This window comes from Ictidomys tridecemlineatus, chromosome 8, assembly GCF_052094955.1.
Source record: "Ictidomys tridecemlineatus isolate mIctTri1 chromosome 8, mIctTri1.hap1, whole genome shotgun sequence".
Lineage (NCBI taxonomy): Eukaryota > Metazoa > Chordata > Mammalia > Rodentia > Sciuridae > Ictidomys > Ictidomys tridecemlineatus.
In genome coordinates, this window is record NC_135484.1 from 110,832,537 (window position 1) to 110,852,638 (window position 20,102).

At 42.6% G+C, this 20,102-nt stretch overlaps 1 protein-coding gene across 1 annotated transcript in view; it reads left to right on the top strand.

Annotated features, from left to right (window-relative positions):
- Lrfn2 (leucine rich repeat and fibronectin type III domain containing 2) overlaps positions 1–16,928 on the top strand; it is a 193,886-nt gene extending 176,958 nt beyond the window's left edge. Inside the window, exon 3 of the mRNA XM_078020066.1 lies at positions 14,323–16,928. Within this exon, the coding sequence (XP_077876192.1) occupies positions 14,323–14,326 (4 nt within the window). The 3' untranslated portion in view covers positions 14,327–16,928. The remainder of the gene's footprint in view (positions 1–14,322) is intronic.
- The last annotated feature ends 3,174 nt before the right edge of the window (positions 16,929–20,102 follow it).

Sequence of the window (20,102 nt, forward strand, 5' to 3'; positions counted from 1 at the left end):
TTCCAGGGTGACTATACCATTTTACACCCTGACCAGTCATGTATAAGGGTCCTGCTCTTTCCTCATCCTTATCAACCTTTGTTCTTTTCTTTTCTTCCCTAATGTTAAAAGATTTTGATCATTTTTAAGCATATTTCTTGGCCACATCTTCTTGGTATATTTTCTTTGGAAAAAAATGTCTACTCCAGCCCTTTACTTGTTTATAAAATTAGACTGTCTTTTTCTAGTTGAATTTTAAAGAGTTCTTTATATAGTTTAGACACTACCCCTGGCTGCTCTTTGTTTGAACCACTATCACCGAGCCAGAAGTGGTATATAAACAAGAAACATTTAGTTTTCGCAATCACTTATATGATTGTGATCAAGTTCATGATCAAGGTGTTGACGATTTGGCCTCTAGTGAGGGCCCACTAGCTGGTTCACAGGGGGTGGTCTTTTCACACTGCTTCCTTGCGTGATGGAAGGGAACACAGGGGCTCTTGGGCCTGTTTTTATAAAGGGGCTGGCCCTTCTTCAGGACCCTCATGAACCGCCTGCCAAAGAACTCACCTATTGATACCATCACCTTGAAGGTAGAATTTCCACATACTAACGTTGAGGAAACAAAAATACGCAGTCCAAGGCAAGTCCCTTACAGGATGAATGATTTGCAAATATTTTCTCCCAGTCTATTTGGTTTTCCACTTTCTTGATAGTGTCCTTTGAGGCACAAAACTTAATTTTGATGAAGTCCCATTTATCTTTATTTCCTTTGTTGCTTATGCCTTTGGTGTCGGATCTAAGAAGACATTGCCAAATCCAAGGTCACTTACCTTTTTTGAAGTAAGAGTTTTCATAGTTTTTAGTGCTTACATTTGGTCTTTTATCACTTAAAATTAATTTTGTCTGTGGTGAATAGAGGTCCAAATTAATTCTTTTGCACATTATCTCAGCATCATTTGTTGAAAATACTCTTCTTTCCCCTCACTGACTAGTCTTGGAACCCTTGGTGAAAAGCAGTTAAACATTAATATATGAAGTTATTTCTGAACTCTAAGTGTAATTTCTTTCATCTGTGTGTCTATGCTTTGTATTTATTCATCAGTCAATGTTGGTAGTTTGCATTTTTCTAGGGTTTTGTTAATGTCCTTTAATTTATATAATGGCTAGCATACTATTGTTCATATGATTTCCTTCTAATCCTTTTTTGGGGCAAGGTCTTTTGTTACTGAATTTAGTAATTTGAATGTTCTCTCTCTTTTTCTTGGTTGGTCAAGCTAAAAACTGTGTCCGTTTTGTTGACTTTTGTAAATAACCAACTTTTGGGTTGTTTTTTTTCTCTGTTATTTTTCTAAACTCTATGTCATTTATCTAATCTTTATCATTTCCTTTCTTCTGCTTGCTTGAATTTAGTTTGGTTTGCTTTTCTAGTTCATTATAGAGTTTAGTTATTGATTTGAGTTATTTCTTCTTTTCAAATGGTATATATAGCTACAACTCTCCTGAGTGCGGCTTTCACTACATCATATATACATTTTGGCATTTTGTGATTGTGTTTTCATTTATATTCTCTGATATAAATGATTTTTTTTATTTTTTAGTTTTAGGTGGACACAATATCTTTATTTTTTATTTTTATGTGGTGTTGAGAATCGAACCCAGCGCCCCGCGCATGCCAGGTGAGAGTGCTACCACTTGAGCCACATCCCCAGCCCTATAAATGATTTTTTAAATAATTTTTCTTATAATTTCTTTTTTGACCCATTGGATTAGAAGTGTGTAGTTTTATTTCCAAGTATTTGTTAATTTTCCAATTTTATTTGATCTCAAATTTCATTCTGTTGTAATTGAAGACGATACTTTATATGATGTCATTATTTTTATACTTATTGGGACTTATTTCGATACCAAACTTATGGCTCCTACTGGAGAGTTTCCAAGTAGACTTGAGAAGAATATTGTGCTGTGGTTGGATGGAATATTCTATGTAGATATCAGTCAAGTCCACTTGGTTTATAGTGTTGTTCAAGTCATCTATTTGCTGGATAATCTCTTGTCTAGTTGTCTATTCATTATTAAAGGTAGTATATTAAGGTCCCCAGTGTCTTAGTCCATTTTTTTGCTGCTATAATAGAATATCTAGGACTGAATAATTCATAATGAAAATTGTTTGTCTCATAGTTCTGGAGGCTGGAAAGTTTAAGATCAAAGGGCCACATACACCATGGGCCTCTTGCTGTGTTATTCAACGTCAGGAGAATGGATAGGCAAAAGAAGATGCAGCATGAGAGAGAGGGAAGAGGACTGAACCCATCTTTTTATCAGGAACCCCCTCCCTATGTAACTAATCCATTCCCATGATAATGGCATTACCCATTTACAAGGACTCTACCCTCTTGACTTAGCCATCTCTCAAAACACTGTGGATTGGGGATTAAGTTTCTAGCCCATGAAAATTAGGGAGCATATTCAAACCACAGCACCAAGAATTACTCTTGAACTGTCATTTTCTTCTTTCAGTTCTAGCAGTCATTATTCCATATGTTTGGGTGCTCTGTTGTTAGGCACATATAGTGCATCATTGTTAAAATATTGACTTGATAGCTCCTTCATTATTATATAATATCCTTGTTCACCTCTTGTAACTATTGTGTTAGAGTCTATTTTGTCTTGCCAGATAGTGATTTAAAGAGATTTCCTTAAGCACCCAGAACCACAAGGGGAAAAAGCCTTCCATCCACTCACTCCTTTTGGGTTTCCATTTGTGTGAAATGTTTCCCCATCCTTTCATTTTCAGTATATTTCCTTCTTTGAATCTACATTATGTATCTCACAGACAGCAAACCATTTAAAAAATTCATTCTGCTGATCTCTGCCTTTTAATTTGAGATATTAATCCATTTATATTTAACATAATTGCTAAAAGGTAAAGCTTTCATCACTTTTGTTTATTTATCTTTTCTATTATATTTTCTAAATTTCTTCATGTCTGCATTTTTTAGCTTTAGTGGATATTTTGAATGTGTCATTATATTTCCTTTTAGTTTATTTATTGTACCTTTAAAGTTATTTTTTTACTGCTCCCTGGGCATTATAGTTAATATCTTACTCTATAACAATCTAGTTAGACTTAGTACCAACATAGAGTTTGCAAATCTGTGATCTCATGTAACTCCACCCCCTCTGTTATTTGCACAAAATATGTCTTTATACATTGTGTGACCATCAACATAGATTTATAATTATTGTTTTATAAAATTGTATTTGAAATCATACAGAAAAAAGAAGAGTTATAAAAATATAGCAATATAGACTTTCATATTTACCAATGTAGTTACCTTTGCAGGTGATCCTTTTTTAAAAAATAATGTGAATTTGTGGTACCATCTCATGTCCTTCTATTTTAACCTAAAGGACTCTCCTTAGCATTTCGTGAGCATGTTTACTAGCCACACATTCCATTAGATTTTTTTTTCAAAAATTAGGGGACTGTCATGATTTTTCCTTTATATTTTAAATATAGTTTTGCCAGATAATAGAATTCTTGGTTGACAGGGTTTATGTTTTTGCCTTTTAGCACTTTGAATATATCAGTTCACTGTCTTTTGACTTTCATGCTTTCTAATGAAAAACCAGCTCCTAATTTTATTGAGAAATCCTTGTTCATGACAAGGACTTCATTCCTTTCTTGTTGGACTCAAGACTCTTTTTGTCCTTGGATCTCAGCCCTTTGTTTACAATCAACTTTAGTGTAGATATTTTTGAACCTGTCCTACTTGGAGTTCATTGAACTTCTTGGATGTGTAGATTCACATCTTTCATCAAATTTGGACCATGTTTGACTTGCTTTAAATATTATTTTTATGCCCTCTTCTTTTCTCTGTTCCTTCTGAGATTTTCATTATTATGTAGATATGCTTGATGGTGTCCCACAGGTCTCTTAATCTGTATTCAATTTTCTTTAGGTTTTCTTTCTGTTCCTCCTGATGTATAATTTTAATTGGACTATCTTTAAATTTAATCTTTTCTCTGTTCAAATCTGCTACTAAATTATTTTTTAATTGCTTTTTTTCAACTCCAGAATTTCAATGTGGCTCCTTTTTATAATCTCATTCTTGTTTACATTTCTTGTGTATATGTATGTATGTGTGCATTTATATATTAATATTTATTAGTATTTCTCCTTATCATAGTTTTCTTTAGTTCTATATATATGGTTTTCTATGACTCTAAGTATATTTAAAATATTTAAAGTTTTAATGTCTGGGATTCCATTGGAATTGTTTCTTTTAATTTCTTTTTTCCCAATGTATGGATCATACTTTCTTGTTTTTTTTTGTGCACCTCATATTTGTTGTTAAAAACTAGACATTTTGAACATTGTAATGTGGAAACTCTTGAAATCAGATTCTGTACCCCACCCCTAGAGCTCTAGTTGTTACTTCTAATTGTGTTTGTTGTTTTATTATACGTTTAGTGAGTTTTTTGAGCCAGTTTGCATAGTTGGTATCCTGTAGACATATTCTATTCTGTTAGAAGAGTGGTCAGCTAGTGATTTCACAAGACAGATTTCCTTAAATAACAGAACCAAAAGGAAAAAAGTCCTAGATTTTTAGGATGGACTCTGAATGTGTCAGAGTAAACCTTCAAAAACTAGCCAGAGAGCGTACAATTCTGCCTAAGCCTCATTTCCTGATATGCAGAGCCTTAAGTCTGGCCACAGGTAAGAGGGTAGGATTTTTTTTCACACATTTTCTGAGCCTAAATTATGTCTATCCTAAATTATGTGCATGACCTTCTAGATCCTCAGGAATTGTGGAAGCTTTTAAAAGAGCTTATTCTCCAAAGCCTCTCATAGCCTAGACTTTCTCCCCAAGCCTTTATGTTAGTCTATTATTTTTCTCAACTGTGATCTCTTTCCTTGGGCAGGAGCAGTTAATGCATTGGCCTTTAAATATTTTCAATAAAATTCTTTCCAGATAACTGGCTCAACCCTGGATGTGTTCCAGTTAGATGAAATAGAGGCGAGAGCACTTTTGAGATAGTTCTTCAATGAGCCACCAGATAGATCAAAACAAAATCCCGGTTCTTTGGAAATGAGATCTGTTCTGCTCCCTGTGGTAATTGGTACATGCTGGGCATGCTGTCTGTTGTCTTGTACCTGCCACCAAGCTGGGGAATGGGGGACAGTGCCAGGGTAAATAAAAATGTCACAAAGCTTTCTTATTAAGACATAATTCTTTTCCCCCTTGATTAAATGTTCCCTTGCTTGCCTAAAGCTTTTGATTAGGTTCCAGAATTCCTAAAAAGTGGATCCCTACAGGCTTTGCCAGTTTATTCTTAAACTTTGTGACCACAGGAACAGATTCTTCCATTTCTGCTGACACCAGGCTCTCCATATCCCTTGAAGTAAATATTCTTTGAGAGCTGGGCTCCATGGCAGTGAGTGTTGTGCCCAGGTTGATCGAGTAACAGGAGAGGAAGGCCTTGGACATAGGCAGCTTGAACCTTGAACCTGCTCTAGTATGCATTCACTCAGGAGGATTTGTCTTACATCACCTACTAAGTGCTAGGCACAGTTCTTGAAATTCAAGATTACTTCATTCTACAAAAGAGCAAAGATTTCTGTTCCTGAGGGCTCAGGTTTTTAGGGAGGGAGATTCATAATGAACATAATAAACAAATAGCTGGTGGTGATGGGGCTTAATAAGGCCTATGGAATTAAGAAACTGGGTACACATTGAGCATCAGGACTGTTATGGAGATGGATAAATTATCAAGCTTTTGCTTTGTCATAGCTGCCAATTTATAGACAATTTGCAACCACAGCACATGAATTTCCTTATCTGCTTGCTTGGCTCTGATCATAAGCAATGCTTTGCCACATTTCCGTATCATTCTGTCTCTTGTTTATAGCAAGTTGCATTACATCACGTTTGCCTGCTCCGTCATAACATTTCCCAAGACATTCCCTCGCAGAAGTGCAGGATTTTATCAATCAGGAGAGCTCACTGTCATGTCATTGGCATATTTTTCAATTTCCTCTAGGATTCCAGTGGTGTTTTCTCAGGCAGTTCTGTTTTCCAGTCTAGAATTCAGTGCGGCATCACACTTTGCATTGGTCACATGTCTTTCATCTGGAACTCTTGCCTCACTCCTCCTTGGTGTTGTCACATTGACACCAGGAGCACAGATCAGTTATTTTTAGAACCCTCCACAGTGTGGTTGGCCTGCTGTCTCCTGTGGATTGGACTCACTTAATGCATTCCTGGCAGAAACACTAGCTCGTGATTTTTGGATTTGGGGGCCATGTTGTTATCTTGTCTTTTGGTTGATGACGTTAACTTTGTTCCATTTTATGAAGAGGTACTGAGCTAGAATTATTTCTTTGCCAAAGTCTTTTTTTTTCTTTCATAATTAATAAGTAATTTCATGGAAGAGTCTTAGAGATGATATTAATATCCTTTCCCTCAGCCTGATTTGATATGATTCTTTAAATATGGAGAACAATCACCTGATTTCAAATGTCAAACCATATTCAATCTTCTAGTCAGTGAGTGTCTGCTTGATTCTCTACTCCTTCCACCCAATTCACTTGCACAAATGTGGAAAATGACTCCCAACTTTAAAGCAAATTTTGCTCTCTATTAGTGGATGTTTCTTCCTTGTCAATTATATATACATATATTTTTTCTATAGATTCCAAACATTTGTTTCTGTTTTCTTTAATGCTGTTTTAAAAAATAACTGGGATTTTAATTTGTTGTTTAGGCTTATTATATTCCTGTCCTCTATCTCAACTCTTCACATATTTAGGTTATGTATTTACTTTTTTGTACTTTGAGGGGAAGCATTATGTATTTTCATTTTTCAGTGTTTATCAATATGATTTTTTTATAGCTATGAAGAATTTTCTCATCACTGCTTTAAATGCATCTTATGATAGAATATTTAGTGGTTTGATTATCTTTTTTTTTTTCATCAGGGTTCTTGAATTCCATCTTAAGTTTTAATTATCACTCCAGAATTGTTTAAGAAGAGGTTGGTTTAAAACTTTAGTTGGAAAGGCATCGCTAAAAATATTTTGATATGAAAGTCTTTTCCTAAATTCTGACATTTATAAACGCCAATGAAACCATCACCACAATGAAGATGGTGAGCATATCAGCAAAACCCACGCTGTTTTCATCTCTCACCCTCGTTCCTACCAAGAAATGACCTGCTATGTCACTGTAGGTTACTTTAAATTTTATAGGATTTAAGATAAATGGAATTATTTAGTATGTACTCTCTTTTTGTACAGTTTCTTTTACACAGCATAATTATTCTGAGATCCATCCATGTCTTAATGTTCATTCCTTTTTATTGACGAACAGAATTCCACTGCCTGGATGTCCAACAATTGGTTTATCTACTCGCTTGATGACTTTTGTGTGTTTCATTTTTAGCTAGTACCAATACAGCTGCTGGGAGTATGCAGTTGTATAGACATACACTTTCATTCTCGTATCTAGGATGTGAATGATTTATCATATGATGGGTATGTTTAAGTTATAAGAAGCTACCAAACTGCCTGCCAAAGTGACTGTACGTTTTACATCATGAGCAGTGTATGGCTGGCATAGTGGCACATGCCTGTAATCCCAACAACTTGGAAGGCTGAGGCAGGAGGATTGTGAGTTCAAGGGCAGCCTCAGCCATGTAGGGAGGCCTTATACAACTTAGGGAGATCCCGTCTCAAAATAATATGTTAAAAGGGCTGAGGATGTGGCTCGATGGCTGAGCATCCCTGAGTTAAATCCCCAGTCCCCACCCCCCCCCCAAAAAAAGGAAAACAAGAAGGAAGGAAAGAAGTATATGACTTTGCCTTTTACTTCATTCAAATTGTCACCAATACTTGATATAGCTAGTTTTTTTAAATTTAGCCATTTGAAAATGGATACCATTATATCTCGTTATATTTTTAATTTGTATGACCCCGATGGCTGCTAGTGTTGAGCATTTTTTTCACGGGATTATTCATATCTGTAGGTCTTTTTGGTGAAGTATCTGGTTAAGTCTTTTGCCCATTTCTACTGATTTTTTATGATTTCTTAGTATTTTGAGAGTTCTTTCGTACTCCGGATACAAGTTCTTTATCAGATATATAATCCTGAAAAAAATGTTTTCTCTCAGATTTTATTTTTATTTTTCTAAGAGACAAAGAAGGATATTATGTAATCATCAAAGGGTCAACCCATCAGGAAGATATAGCAATTATAAACATCAGAACATCCCAACAACCAACATCAAAACACCTAAATATATAAAGCAAACATTGATAGAAATGAAGAAAGAAAAAGACACTACAATAGTAGCAGGATCCTCCAATACCTCACTTTCAATAATGGGTAGAACATCCAGAAAGGAGATCAGTCAGAGACCAGAGAACTTGAATAACAGCATCGACCACTGTAACCAACAGACATATGCACACCCTTGCACCCAACTGCAAAAGAGTGAGTATTCTCAAGCCCAAATGCATCTTTCTGAAAGACCTATCACATTAGGTTACAAACAAGCCTTAACAAACTTAGGAAGCTTGAAATTATACCAGGCATCTTTTCTAATCACAATGAAAGAAACTAGTCACCAATAGCAGGAACGAAACTGGAAATCCACAAATGTTTAGAAATTAAAAACCACACAACTGAACAAACCATCAGGCCAAAGAAGAAATTAAAAAATGAAATAAAAAATATATTGAGACTAAAGAAAATGAGAAAAGAACATACCAAAGTGCATGGGATGCAGCAAAAGCAATACAAAGAGGGCAGTTCGTAGCAATAAATAGCTAGAGGTAAAAGGAAGAAAGGTCTCAAAGAATCAACCTAATTCTGTTCTTCAAATAATTAGAAAAAGAGAAGAACAAACTAAGCCCAAAGTTAAGAGAAGGAGAAGGAAGTAGTAACATAGAATAAAGCAGAAATAAACACAGCAGACCACAGAAAATTAGAAAAAAAACAACATTATGAAACAAAGTTATTTTTTTTGAAGAGATAAAATTGACAAAACTTTAGACTAAAAAAAAAGTCTCAAATAAAATCATAAATGAAAGAAGAGACATTATTATATTTGATGCCACAGAAATAAAAGGGATCATAAGAGATTGTTATGGACAATTATACATCAATAAACTGGACATCCTAAAAGAAAATGCATTCCTAGAAACAAATCATCCACCAAGATGAACTTGGGAAGAAATAGAAAACCTGGACAGGCCTATAGTTCCTGTGGAGTTTGAATCATAATTTTTTAAAAAAAATTTCCCACTGAAGAAAGCTCAGGACCAGATGGCTTCCTTGGTGAATTCTACTAAACACTTAAGGCAGAATCAACACCAATCCTTTTCAAAAATTAAAACTAGGAGATTGACTCTATTGCTGTCTTTAAATTTGCTAAATTGAATTCACTAATCTTTTCTTCTCTAATTTCTAATCTCCCATTAATTCCATCCAGCGTATCTTCATGCAAAACATTGTAGTTTTCATCTCCAGATATTCAGTTTGGATCTCCCATGAATCCTCTCTCTACCAATTTTCTGAACATATGGCTTACAATTATAACTGGATGTCCTTGTGTACTAATTATAACTTGTGTCCACTTCTGGTTGGTTTTAATTTATTGATTTTTCTCCTCATTATAGATTGGGTTTCCTGCTTCTTTGTTTGCCGGGGGGATTTTCTGATTGGATACCAGACATTATGAATTTTAACTTATTGGATTTGGGGTATTTATGTATTTCCTATAAATACTCTTGAGATTTGTTCTGGAATGCAGTCAGGTTACTTGGAAACAGTTAATCCTTTCATGTCTTGCTTGTAAGATTTGTTAGATGGAACCAGCATTTAGTCTAGGGCATTCTAAGGCAAAATTTGTCTGAATACTCTAGATTTCTATGCAAAACTATGACATTTCCCAGTTCAGCTCTTGAGGACAGACACTGTCCTTGCCCTGACAGAGTACCTGGCAGTATTTCCTTTGGTCTGTTCGGTGGATTCTTTATATGGCTCTGGGTAGTTCTTTACATGACTAGTAATGTGCTAATCAACATGAACGGATCAATTCTGTGCCCGGAGAGACCTTCTATAGCTCCTGTCTGTGGCGTGCTGTTCTATGGACTCCAGCCACTGTGATCTCTCCAGACACAGGCTCCCAGGTTAGGGAGTCTACAGAGCTCTTCCCAGATCCCCTTCTCTGTCCCAAGGACTGGGGATTCTCCCACAGCACTAGGCCAGCAAAATAAAACTTGTGTCATCTGTTCCCTGACTTTTCTGAATCACTGTCCTTTTGTATTTTGATATCAATAACTTAGTAAATGTCATGTTCAACTGTCTTTGTTATTTTAGGAGGGAAATCAGTCTCTTTCCCCCCCATCTCTGGAAGAACATGTTTAGAGTTTGCTTTTCATTTCTACTTTCACTGCGTTGTGATCAAAGAATTCTGTTTGTAATGTGGAACTTACATTTCTTTTGTGATCTAATATTCGATCAGTTTCAATGAATGTTTCACGTCCGCTTGAGAAGAAAATACATTCTTTATTAAAGACTACACCATCTGATACACATTTACAGACTCTAATGTATCATCCACGTTGGCGAAGCCTTCTCTATGTATACTTACTTTCTGTTCACGTGATCTGTCTTGTCCTGAAAGCGGTGTGGAAAACTGTCTAATCATTATTTTTTTCTAACTATTTCTCCTTCCATGGCTGTAATTTCTACTTTATGTTATAGGTGGGTTTTGTGCAATTTGGTTTATAGATATTCATGACTGATTCATGTATATTGTGGATGTGGTTTATTACATTACAATGTTTTTCTATGTCTTGTTTGATGTTTTGTGTCCTAAATTCTGAACTGTGTAATATCTGCTCCCCACGCTCTGGAGTTTTCATTTACCTGCCATAACTTTTTCCATATTCATTTTTTTCTTTGTAAGCCTTTTAATCACTTGTACATGGAATAAACCAGAGCCTATTTCTTTCTTAGATAGTCTGAAAAATCTCTTTCTTTTACTAAGGTAACTTAAGCTCGATCACATTTGCTGATATCACTAATATATTGAGTATCAACTCCTATGTCAATTTATCTTAGAACAGTTTTATTCATTATATTTATTGTGTTTCTTTCTCTATATTAAATAACTTCTTACTCTTTTCGAAAAGATTTGCTTTGATATTTGCTCAAGTGTACATTTGGCTCTGTAGTAGCTTTCCGTATTGATACCTTTCAAAATACCCTTATTCGACTTTTAATCTTTCTGAAGCTTTTAGTATCTAGATGATTCTAAATAGTATAATTTGATACCTCCCCATTTCCTGTGCAATGATTGATTATCCTATTCTACTTTTCTTTTTTTGTCTTTCTTCACAGCTCAAATTTTTGTGGGCAATTATAATGTTAAAAATATCAGAATATAGAAAAGATCAGAGTTGATAATTAAGATCTCAGACACAGATGAAATATGCCACTTTTTTTTAATTTACCAAAATTAACCCAAGAAGAAATGCTGAACCTGAATTGACTTATAACCAAAAGTTCTGAAGGAGATTCCAGAGAGCCATCATTTGAGAATTTGTACAGAAGTAAAAATTCTCAGACCCCACCCATGCACAAGTAGATCAGAAACTAGGGGTGTGGGCCAGTGACGCAAGTTTCAACAAGTCTTCTAGGTCAGCTCAATCTTAAGCTGTGTTCTTTTTACTTCGTTAGAACATGTGACATTGACAATCAGTTTCCACTCTGGTTCCCAATCCTTGTTTAAGTCACAGATCTACACTTGGAGACACTCTAGACCCTTTTTTCCAGAAATCCACCCCAATCATGTGTTGGTGGGGTCGAATTCATCCTCCGGCAGATCATCCAAGGAGTGTTCATGTGTGTGAAGTTCTCTCACTCCTTGAATGAATGATTTGCCTTTCTACAGCCTGCAAAGCCGAATGACGGCTTTAGCACGTGAAGTCCTTGGCCCACTATTGATTTTCCTTTGTTTTTTTTTTTTGAAAATAATGCTCCACTCTTGCCTTGCTCTGCAGGATGCTGCAGACACCCTGATGCTAAGATATTTTTCTTACCTTTGTAGATTACAGTATTGTGTCTGGAGGTCTCGAGAACTGTTCTTTTGTCTCTAACCGAAACCTTTGTCTTAAAGATTTAGAGACTATGTCTCAGTTGATCTTTCTCAGTCAATTTTCTTAGGTACATTGGTCCCTACAGAAATGTAGATTTTTCTTTTGTTTCTATAAAGAATTTTTGGATCCCATTAAAAGATATTAATCCTTATTCCATGCTCCCTCCACTTCTCGGGGAAACCAACCTCTTAAATAGGCAAGGAGGGTCAGAATGGTGTGGAGTGGTGAGGACTGCTGTTAGATAGGAGCACTGAATTTATTTACCAAGATGGACAGAGAGACAGGGGACATGGCCATGGACGCTAAAAGGCAGGCAGTCATGGAGGAGGGGATCCAGGAGGGCCTCTTCTATACTGTGACTTTCTCAGGTAGGGAAGCACCATCTAATCTAACTCCAATCCCTCACCTGGAAAACAGGTGGAGATGAGTGATTTGACAAAGTTAGATTCCTGGATGGAAGCCAATCAATTACCAAACTCCATGAATGATCGAGAAGCAGCTCAGAGGGCAATCTGTCCCTGACCCTCTTACCTAGTACAAGACCCAGATCTGCTTCCTCCTGGGATCTCCACATCCAGGGGGACTGAGAGTAGTGCTAAGCAAGAAGCCAGGCTCAGGGAATCTGGAGGACATCCTGTGGGAGGTGGTGGACACATGCCCTGAGTTGCTTTAGTGAAACACAGGGACATGGATTTTGAGTGAGTATAAGAAAGGAGGTTACAGGTCTGGGCAGGGTTAGCATGTGAGGTCATGGGTTCTTTACCAGATGCTGTAGCCCTCTCATCTGTCTCTCAGCCAAAGCCGTTAATTCAGGGAAGAACATGGACAAGGAGCTATGAGGGAATGAAGAAAAGACAAACAGATACAGATAGAGAGAAAAAAGTGGGGCCAGGTGGGCAGCCAAACTCTGATGGAGTTTGACTGACTCAGAACTAGCTCAGCACATTTATTTTATAGGTTTCATCATTAAAAGGTAATTTGTTAGAAAGTTTTAGCAAAGCAGGCAGTCTGAAGGATGCAGGATCAGCGAGACATTAGGGTTATCTTGTTATGCTCAGCATCATCTATCTCTGGGAGTTGGTGCCTGAACTCAAGGCCTCAATGGAGAACCCTGATCCTTTGCGGTTTCCTTGGGTCAGCATCACCATAGCAACTGGGCCATCTTGAATTGCACCTTTGCACAGGCAGTTCCAGTGCAGTGCATCCATGGGGGAGTCAGGCTGTGATTCAAATCACTGTTCTCCACAACCAGAGAGTGTTCGTTAAGGCTGGATGTGATGTCTGGATGTTGGGTAGGAGATTCCTGGGTCAGCGGAGTAATTGCCAGAGTTGGCCATTCACCTCTGGCCATCCAAACCCACACTGTCAACAAATCTTCAACACCCTTCTCAATGTTTGAATCACTCTGGATCTACAGATGGTATTCTGCCCCCTGAGCTATTTCTGTAGCCTTCTAGATGACTTCTCTGCTTCTTTCTTGCCCCCTGCATCCCGCACTTTCCTATCCCAGTCTGTCTTCAATAGGGGTCAGATGGATCCTGTCGGATCATAAGTCAGATGATGTCCCTCTCTGTCAAACCCCATCTCACTCCCAGGAAAAGCCAATGTCCCCCATGGCCCCAGCCACTGCCCCAGCCCCACCAAACTGATTTTACCCTCCCTGCGTTCCTGCTGGCCCATGCTCCCTCCTGACGCTGGCCTCCTGGCTGCTCCTCAGACATGCCCAGCCCACTCTCCTCTCAAGGGCCCATGGCAGTATCCTCTTGCTGGAGTGCTTTTGCCCCTAGTATTTGGAATGTTTGCTTTTCTTGCTTTCTCTTTAGATGTCATTATCTATCCAAAGACGCTCTGCCTGTCCACCTTTATAAAAAAAATTCCATCCTTTGATCTTCCTTTATTTTCATAGCAGCACCTAACACCTACACATACATAGTTAATTATCTGTTTGTATTCCGACTATCCTGACAGTGGCTTTGTCTGTTTTTTTTTTTTTATTGTTATACTCAATTTCTAGCTCAAGAAATAGTTGTTAAATGAATGAAGCAATGAATAGGTGTCATGGCATTTTTATGAGGATACAGGACAATAGAATGATCTTCCTCCTGGTGAGAGGGAAGGACCAAGGGTTTGAGAACTTGATCTGGCTTTGACACCTTGTGTCCTGCTTTCAGGTGAGGAGAGGTGAACTTTGGGCATCCTCACTCCCACTGACCGCCACTGGACAGAGCGCAGGCCGCGGATGTCTGAAGTCTCGGAACAGTCAATACCAGCAGGTGGATTGGAAACAAACAAAACAAACAGGACCCCAAGTGCCACCCAGCTGGTGGTGAGCTGAACCTGTCTTCCTCTGGTGTCCCCCGAGTGGAACTCAGCCCATCCTGAAAGCCAGAAGCAGGCTCCATGGTGCAGAAAGAGATGCAGATGAAACCCTCTGATTTGGGCTTGTGCAGCGGGGAAGGGGACCTCTGCAGCTCAGGGCATGGGGGTGGCGGGACGGGGCTCTGAGCCAGGGAAGCTTGCATTCTGACCTCAGGGTGCTCTTTCCCTTGCTTTGGGGGTCACAGCTCATTCTCAGGAAGGTCCCCTATGCCGGTTACTCTTCCTGTCACCTATGGCCCATCACCAGTAGGGGAGGCAGGAGGGCACCTGCTCCTAAGGACTCAGAAGTTGTCACTTCAGGGTAAGTCAAGAAGCCTGGCTCCACTCCTGCCCCAGGCCTCCTCTCCTCTTGTGGGTCTGAAACACTGGCCCAAGCATGGAGGGAGCGGGCAGTGAGCCACTGGCCTTTTAAAACTGCTGTGGTCCCCCGTCAGCCATGCTGCCCCTGGTTGGGGGTAAAGCGGGACCTCTGCGATTTAGGGTTGGCCCGGGGGGACAGCAGCACAGGAAGCATTCTGAGGTCAGGCCTTATGGGATATTCCAAGGGCACAGAATGGGCCAAGCCACGGTGACTGTAGTGAAAAGGGAGAGCCCATGCGGTGTGTCCTGTTGACCTGGCTGTTCCAAGCCTTGTGAAGGGAAGGCCCTCCTCCATGTAGAGAGGGCTGTGTGAGCAGGCAAGGGGAAGCTGGCGCTTCTTTACACAGTCCCTGGGGAGTTCAGGCACCGGCTATGCCAGCTAAGCCTCTCTAAGCTTTTGACATGGACAGTAGGGCTCCCATTTTTCAGATGAGCAAGATGAGGCACAGAGAGGTCATCCAAGGTCACAGTCCTGGTAAGTGACAGGGCCAAGCAAGTCTTCAATAAGCACACTCACCGACACTGGAATTGATAATCCTGTAGTTCCTAAGGCCATGAATCTGAGCTCACAGGCCAGGAGCTTTAGAGTCCAGCAGCAATGCGAGGACTGGGGAAATGGAGCAGGTCACTCTTAGGAACTTGCTTCCCCAGGCTATGAGAGAGGCCCTCGGGGCCCTGCCAGCTGCCTGGGTCGCTCATGGCTGGCTGATGATCACAGGTGTGCTTTTCCCTCATCTCACCTGGTGCTGTGTTTCTGGGGAGCTCGCTGCCTGGCCAGGGGTGGTGAAGCACAACAGCACCCAGCTGAGTTGGCTCTTGAAGCTGGAAGAGGGCCTGGGGGCTCACAGCAGCTCCCAGGCCCATGTGCCCCATTTAGTGGAAGGTGACTAAGGGGAAGAGGCCAGCCTTAGGAGTCAGTGAGGCTGACTGTCATTTCTGAGGACAGAGGGTGCCTCAGGGAGCAAACTGCAGCTTCAGAATTTGGGGTGTGTCTGCTGTGGCTACATTGGCTGAGGTGGGTGGCCTTAGGGGCCTTGGGCCTGGGGACAACAGGAGGTTCCATCAGCTGTCAAAGGCGGGGACAGGAATAGGGTTTTATTTCATGGCTTTACTTCCTTAATGGGTAAAGTGGCCATGCAGAAGGTGCAGCTCAGGGGGTTGCGTATGTGCAAACTGTGAAGTAATAAGTAATTAAATACGCAGCACACAGCGCTGGAGAAGCAGAAGTGCTCACAGCCTTCTGTATGTTAATTACACGCATCGCTGAATGCAGCCATCAGTCGCAGCCTCTGAATGACGACGTCCGGTTGCCTGGGTTCTAGAATCACTGGACTGGCACAGTGGCCGAGGCCGGCCCTCTAGTCTCCTCTAGGTATCTATTAGAATTTGCTCTTCAAGATTGTGCCCAGGAGTGCCGCATGGTGCTGGGGAGCGAGGGGTGTGTTGACTTTCAGAATTCATCCAGGGACTGGGCCCACCTCCCGGCAGCCCATGTTCATCAGATCCAGCCCTCTTTGATCCATAGAGCACGTCCAGAGTGGGTGTGGTTACGTCTGAAGAGATGCACCAGCCATGCGCCAGGGCTTGGACTGGAGAACGGGTCCACAGGGGTGGGCTGACTGTCCCACTCCACAGGCCCAGGAGGACACCGGGCCTCAGTGTTTTCAGTATGAGATGAAAGGACTCCATGCCCCTGATGAGTCCAGAGAGACACAGCAGCAGCCCAGGGCCCCGATTCCCTGGGGCTCACACCCTGCCGCCGTGTGGATGGGCGCTGTGGCCACCTGTGTTAGCCAGGACTCACCCTTTCACTGTTCTGGGTAGAACCCATGAGAATCGCACCTGTGAAGGACACTGGCCCACTGCAGCTCACCCAGGATGTCACTGAGAAGAGGCCGCTCCTGGAGTTGCCAGAACCTTGTCTGCAAAGCATGTTCAGAAAGGTGAGGAGGGAGACCCTGACCTGGCTCTCTTTCCTTGAATTCTCATCTCTCTTCTGCCCCAAAGGAGTGGAAAGTAAAATGGACTCTTAATTGTCTTTGTCTCCAAGCGCGTCTTTAAGAAGTAAGGAATATGATATAAAGTCTTCATTAAAGAAACTGCTGACCCCTTCCTGGTGCAGGAAAGTCCCTGAAAGAGCCGGCATAGCTGTCTGACCCCGTGGGCTGTGGGTGAGGCAGATGTCCATGGTCAGCTTTAAGGCAGGGGTGGGGTCTGCCGGGACACTTGGTGGAGGGGCAGGGGCCTGTCCAGGTGAAGAGCTTGACCTATGTGGATATGTACAGAGGGCCCCAGAGGAACTGCGGGGGGATTGGGGATGGAGGACCACGTTCCTCCTACCAGGATTGCTGCCCATGAGGAATGGTGGGGTCTTATCCTTGGAAAGGGGGAGGAATTGGGGCATTTCTTGGGGTGCCTTCTTCATCTCTCCTCACCAAAGTTGGGGACTTCAGAGGCAGGAACAAAGACCCCAGGTCCTGCAAACCCAACCTTCTCCTGGTTCCTGAGCTCTGAGGGTGCAGGGTAGGAAGGAGCCTGAGAAGACCAGGTGGAGTCTGCCCAGAAGGGAAACGTGGTGCTGGTCCTCTTCCCTGGGATCTCGCTTGGGTAAAGGTCCTGAGCTTTGATCCTTGTGGAAGAAAGGGTCACCCAGGAGACCTTGGCAGACAGGCAGCCGCAGGGAGCGCCATGCAGATTCAGCACCAGGGACAGGCACAGCCTATCCTGGCCCACAGCTGAGCCAACACACACGCCTTAGTCACTCTCACAGTGACGTGGACAGATAAGGCATTGCTCCTGTGGTCCGTTTCCCCCTCATTGTGGTGAGAACTTTCTTAACCATTTTGAGGTGCACAATGTGGTATTGTCAACGGTAACAATGGTGACAATGTGGCCCGGCAGATCCGGAGAAGGAATTGCATTACTGAAACTTCACACCAACTGAACGAGGCGACTAGCCATCCTGCCCCCTCCCCCACCTCTGCCAATGCAGCCTCTCTCTCAAGAGACCTCCGGATTCATTGCAGCATCCTTCACAGTAGCCCAGATATGGGAACAGGCGGAGTTTTCGTCGAAGAATGAGTAGATAAAGAAAATGTCATACATATGCTATGAAATGGTTTTTGGTGAAAAAAGGAAATCCTGCCACCTGTGCCCGCGTGACCATGCGGGGACGTTTCCACTAGAGGCAGGGCAGGGAGGGGGCTGCCTAGGGGGATTAAGCAGAGAGCCCTGGTGCTGTTCTGGCTGTGCTGAGTACTCTCCTGTCCTCTCTCCCTTCAGCCTCTCAACGATGCTCTGAAAAGGTCACTTGTTAGTCCCATGTTACAGACACAGGACTCTGGGAGATCTCCGGGTGGCTGGGGACCAGGGCAGGAATAGTCACTGATGCTCTGAGCAGGACAATCTCAGCGTCAGCCGGTTGCCCACCTCCAGCCGAGGTTTCCTGGTCCTCTCCCTTGGAGCACATGCTTCTAAGAACCTTCTCACCTGGCAGCAGCGGCTCTGGGGACCTCCAGGCCAGTGAGGACTAACTCAGCCCCTGCTACTAGGGACGGTTATGGGGTACATACTATGCCCCGTGTCTCTCCCCTAGGAAGACTAAGTTTAACTCCTTGGCTTTTAACCACCCAGGGGGCTAGGGCATCCTGCTCCTCCTACTGCATGAATCACTGCCCCCTGTGCACATTCTGGGCACACATGTGCACACACATGAGGTCTTCAAGCAGCGTACAAACTGACAAGCCCCGAGTGCCACAGAGCAAGCCCCATCTGCTAGAGCGGGGCTATCCATGACCAAGACCCCGTGCGACCCTGCCTTCCCCAAACATCTGCTGCCAGAACAGAACACCCCAGCTCCGGGCAGCACTGGGCAGAACATCTGTGTGCTTGGGTGCCGCTACCTCTTTCTCTCCTCCTCTCTGTCGGGGGCAGAGATGGCATCCCCTTCCCACAGATGGGCCCTGGGATGAGAGTGGCACGGAGCAGGCGGCGCTGCTGGGTGAGGAGGGCACCCTGTGCACCTGGCTGAGCTCTGCCTCCTCAGAGCCCCACGTCTGACTGGGTAACCAGAGCGACTGGGCCACCCTAGCCCTCACCCCTTGGAGGAGTCTGGAGGAGCTGGCTTCTCACACCTTTTAATCCAGACTTCCATTTCTCCAGGCAACGCCAGAGGGCTTGGCCCAGGTGGTGGGGACACTCAGCCCTACGTGGAGGTTATGTTGTCTCTACTGCGTTCTTCTAGGCGGGTAACTTTGAGCCTGTCCCCAGAGAATTCTGTTTCTTAGTGTCCACTGCTGGACAGCCCTCTGGAGGCAAGCCGGTCTCGCCACTTCTGTCTGGCCTCACACGTGTCCCAGACTGGTGTGCACAGGTGCCTGCCACAGTGTGTTCACAAGCACACGGAGTGCACGGCAGGGCAGTGTGTGGACAGGGCACTTGTGGATCATGCATGAGTCTCTATCAGTGCCCATTGGATGCCCGGCTGGGGTGGTCTAGATGAGGGGCCGCGTGGAGTTTAGCAGCAGTGGTAAAATCAGTGTCCAGCACACGGGGTCCTTTCAGCTGGGGCAGAAGCACAGTGAATGAATGCAGGGGCCACTTTAGACTTAGATGGCTTTAGACAGCCCCAGGCAAGGTCTCCTGAGGCCGCAGGAAGGTGGGTCCTGAGTCTAGGCAGGGGAAAGCCAAGGCCAGAAGCTGGCATAGAGTGAGCTTGGCGTGCTGTAGCTGGACGGCAGAGGGGCCAGGAGAGCGGGCAGGGGGAAGGGCAGGATCCGAGGCCAGTGACGGAGGAGTCAGCAGGGCTCAGGGGTCCCTAAACTCGCACTCTGAAGTTAGATTGCCTGGGCCCAATTCCCTCCTCTGCCACTTGGTAGCTTTGTGATCTTGAGGGAGTTCCTTAACCTCTCTGGGCTTCTGAGGGTTAATGGCGCTACCCATTTTGGAGAGTTACGGTGACGACTGAATGATTTAACTTATGTGAAGGGCTTAGGATGCTGCCTGGAACACCATAGCTGTGCTATGCTTGAGCCTTTCTTCAGTAAGTATTTACTGCTGGGATCGCCTCCCGGTCCTGGGAAAGGAGCTTAGATTTCAAGAGGTGTGGTGTGTCTACAAGCTGTCTGCGTGTGTCTACTGGGACAAGTTCTGGACTGGAGTTGGCAGAGGCCTGAATCTCCCTGTCTATCTAAGTCCCTGGGTGTCCAGCCCT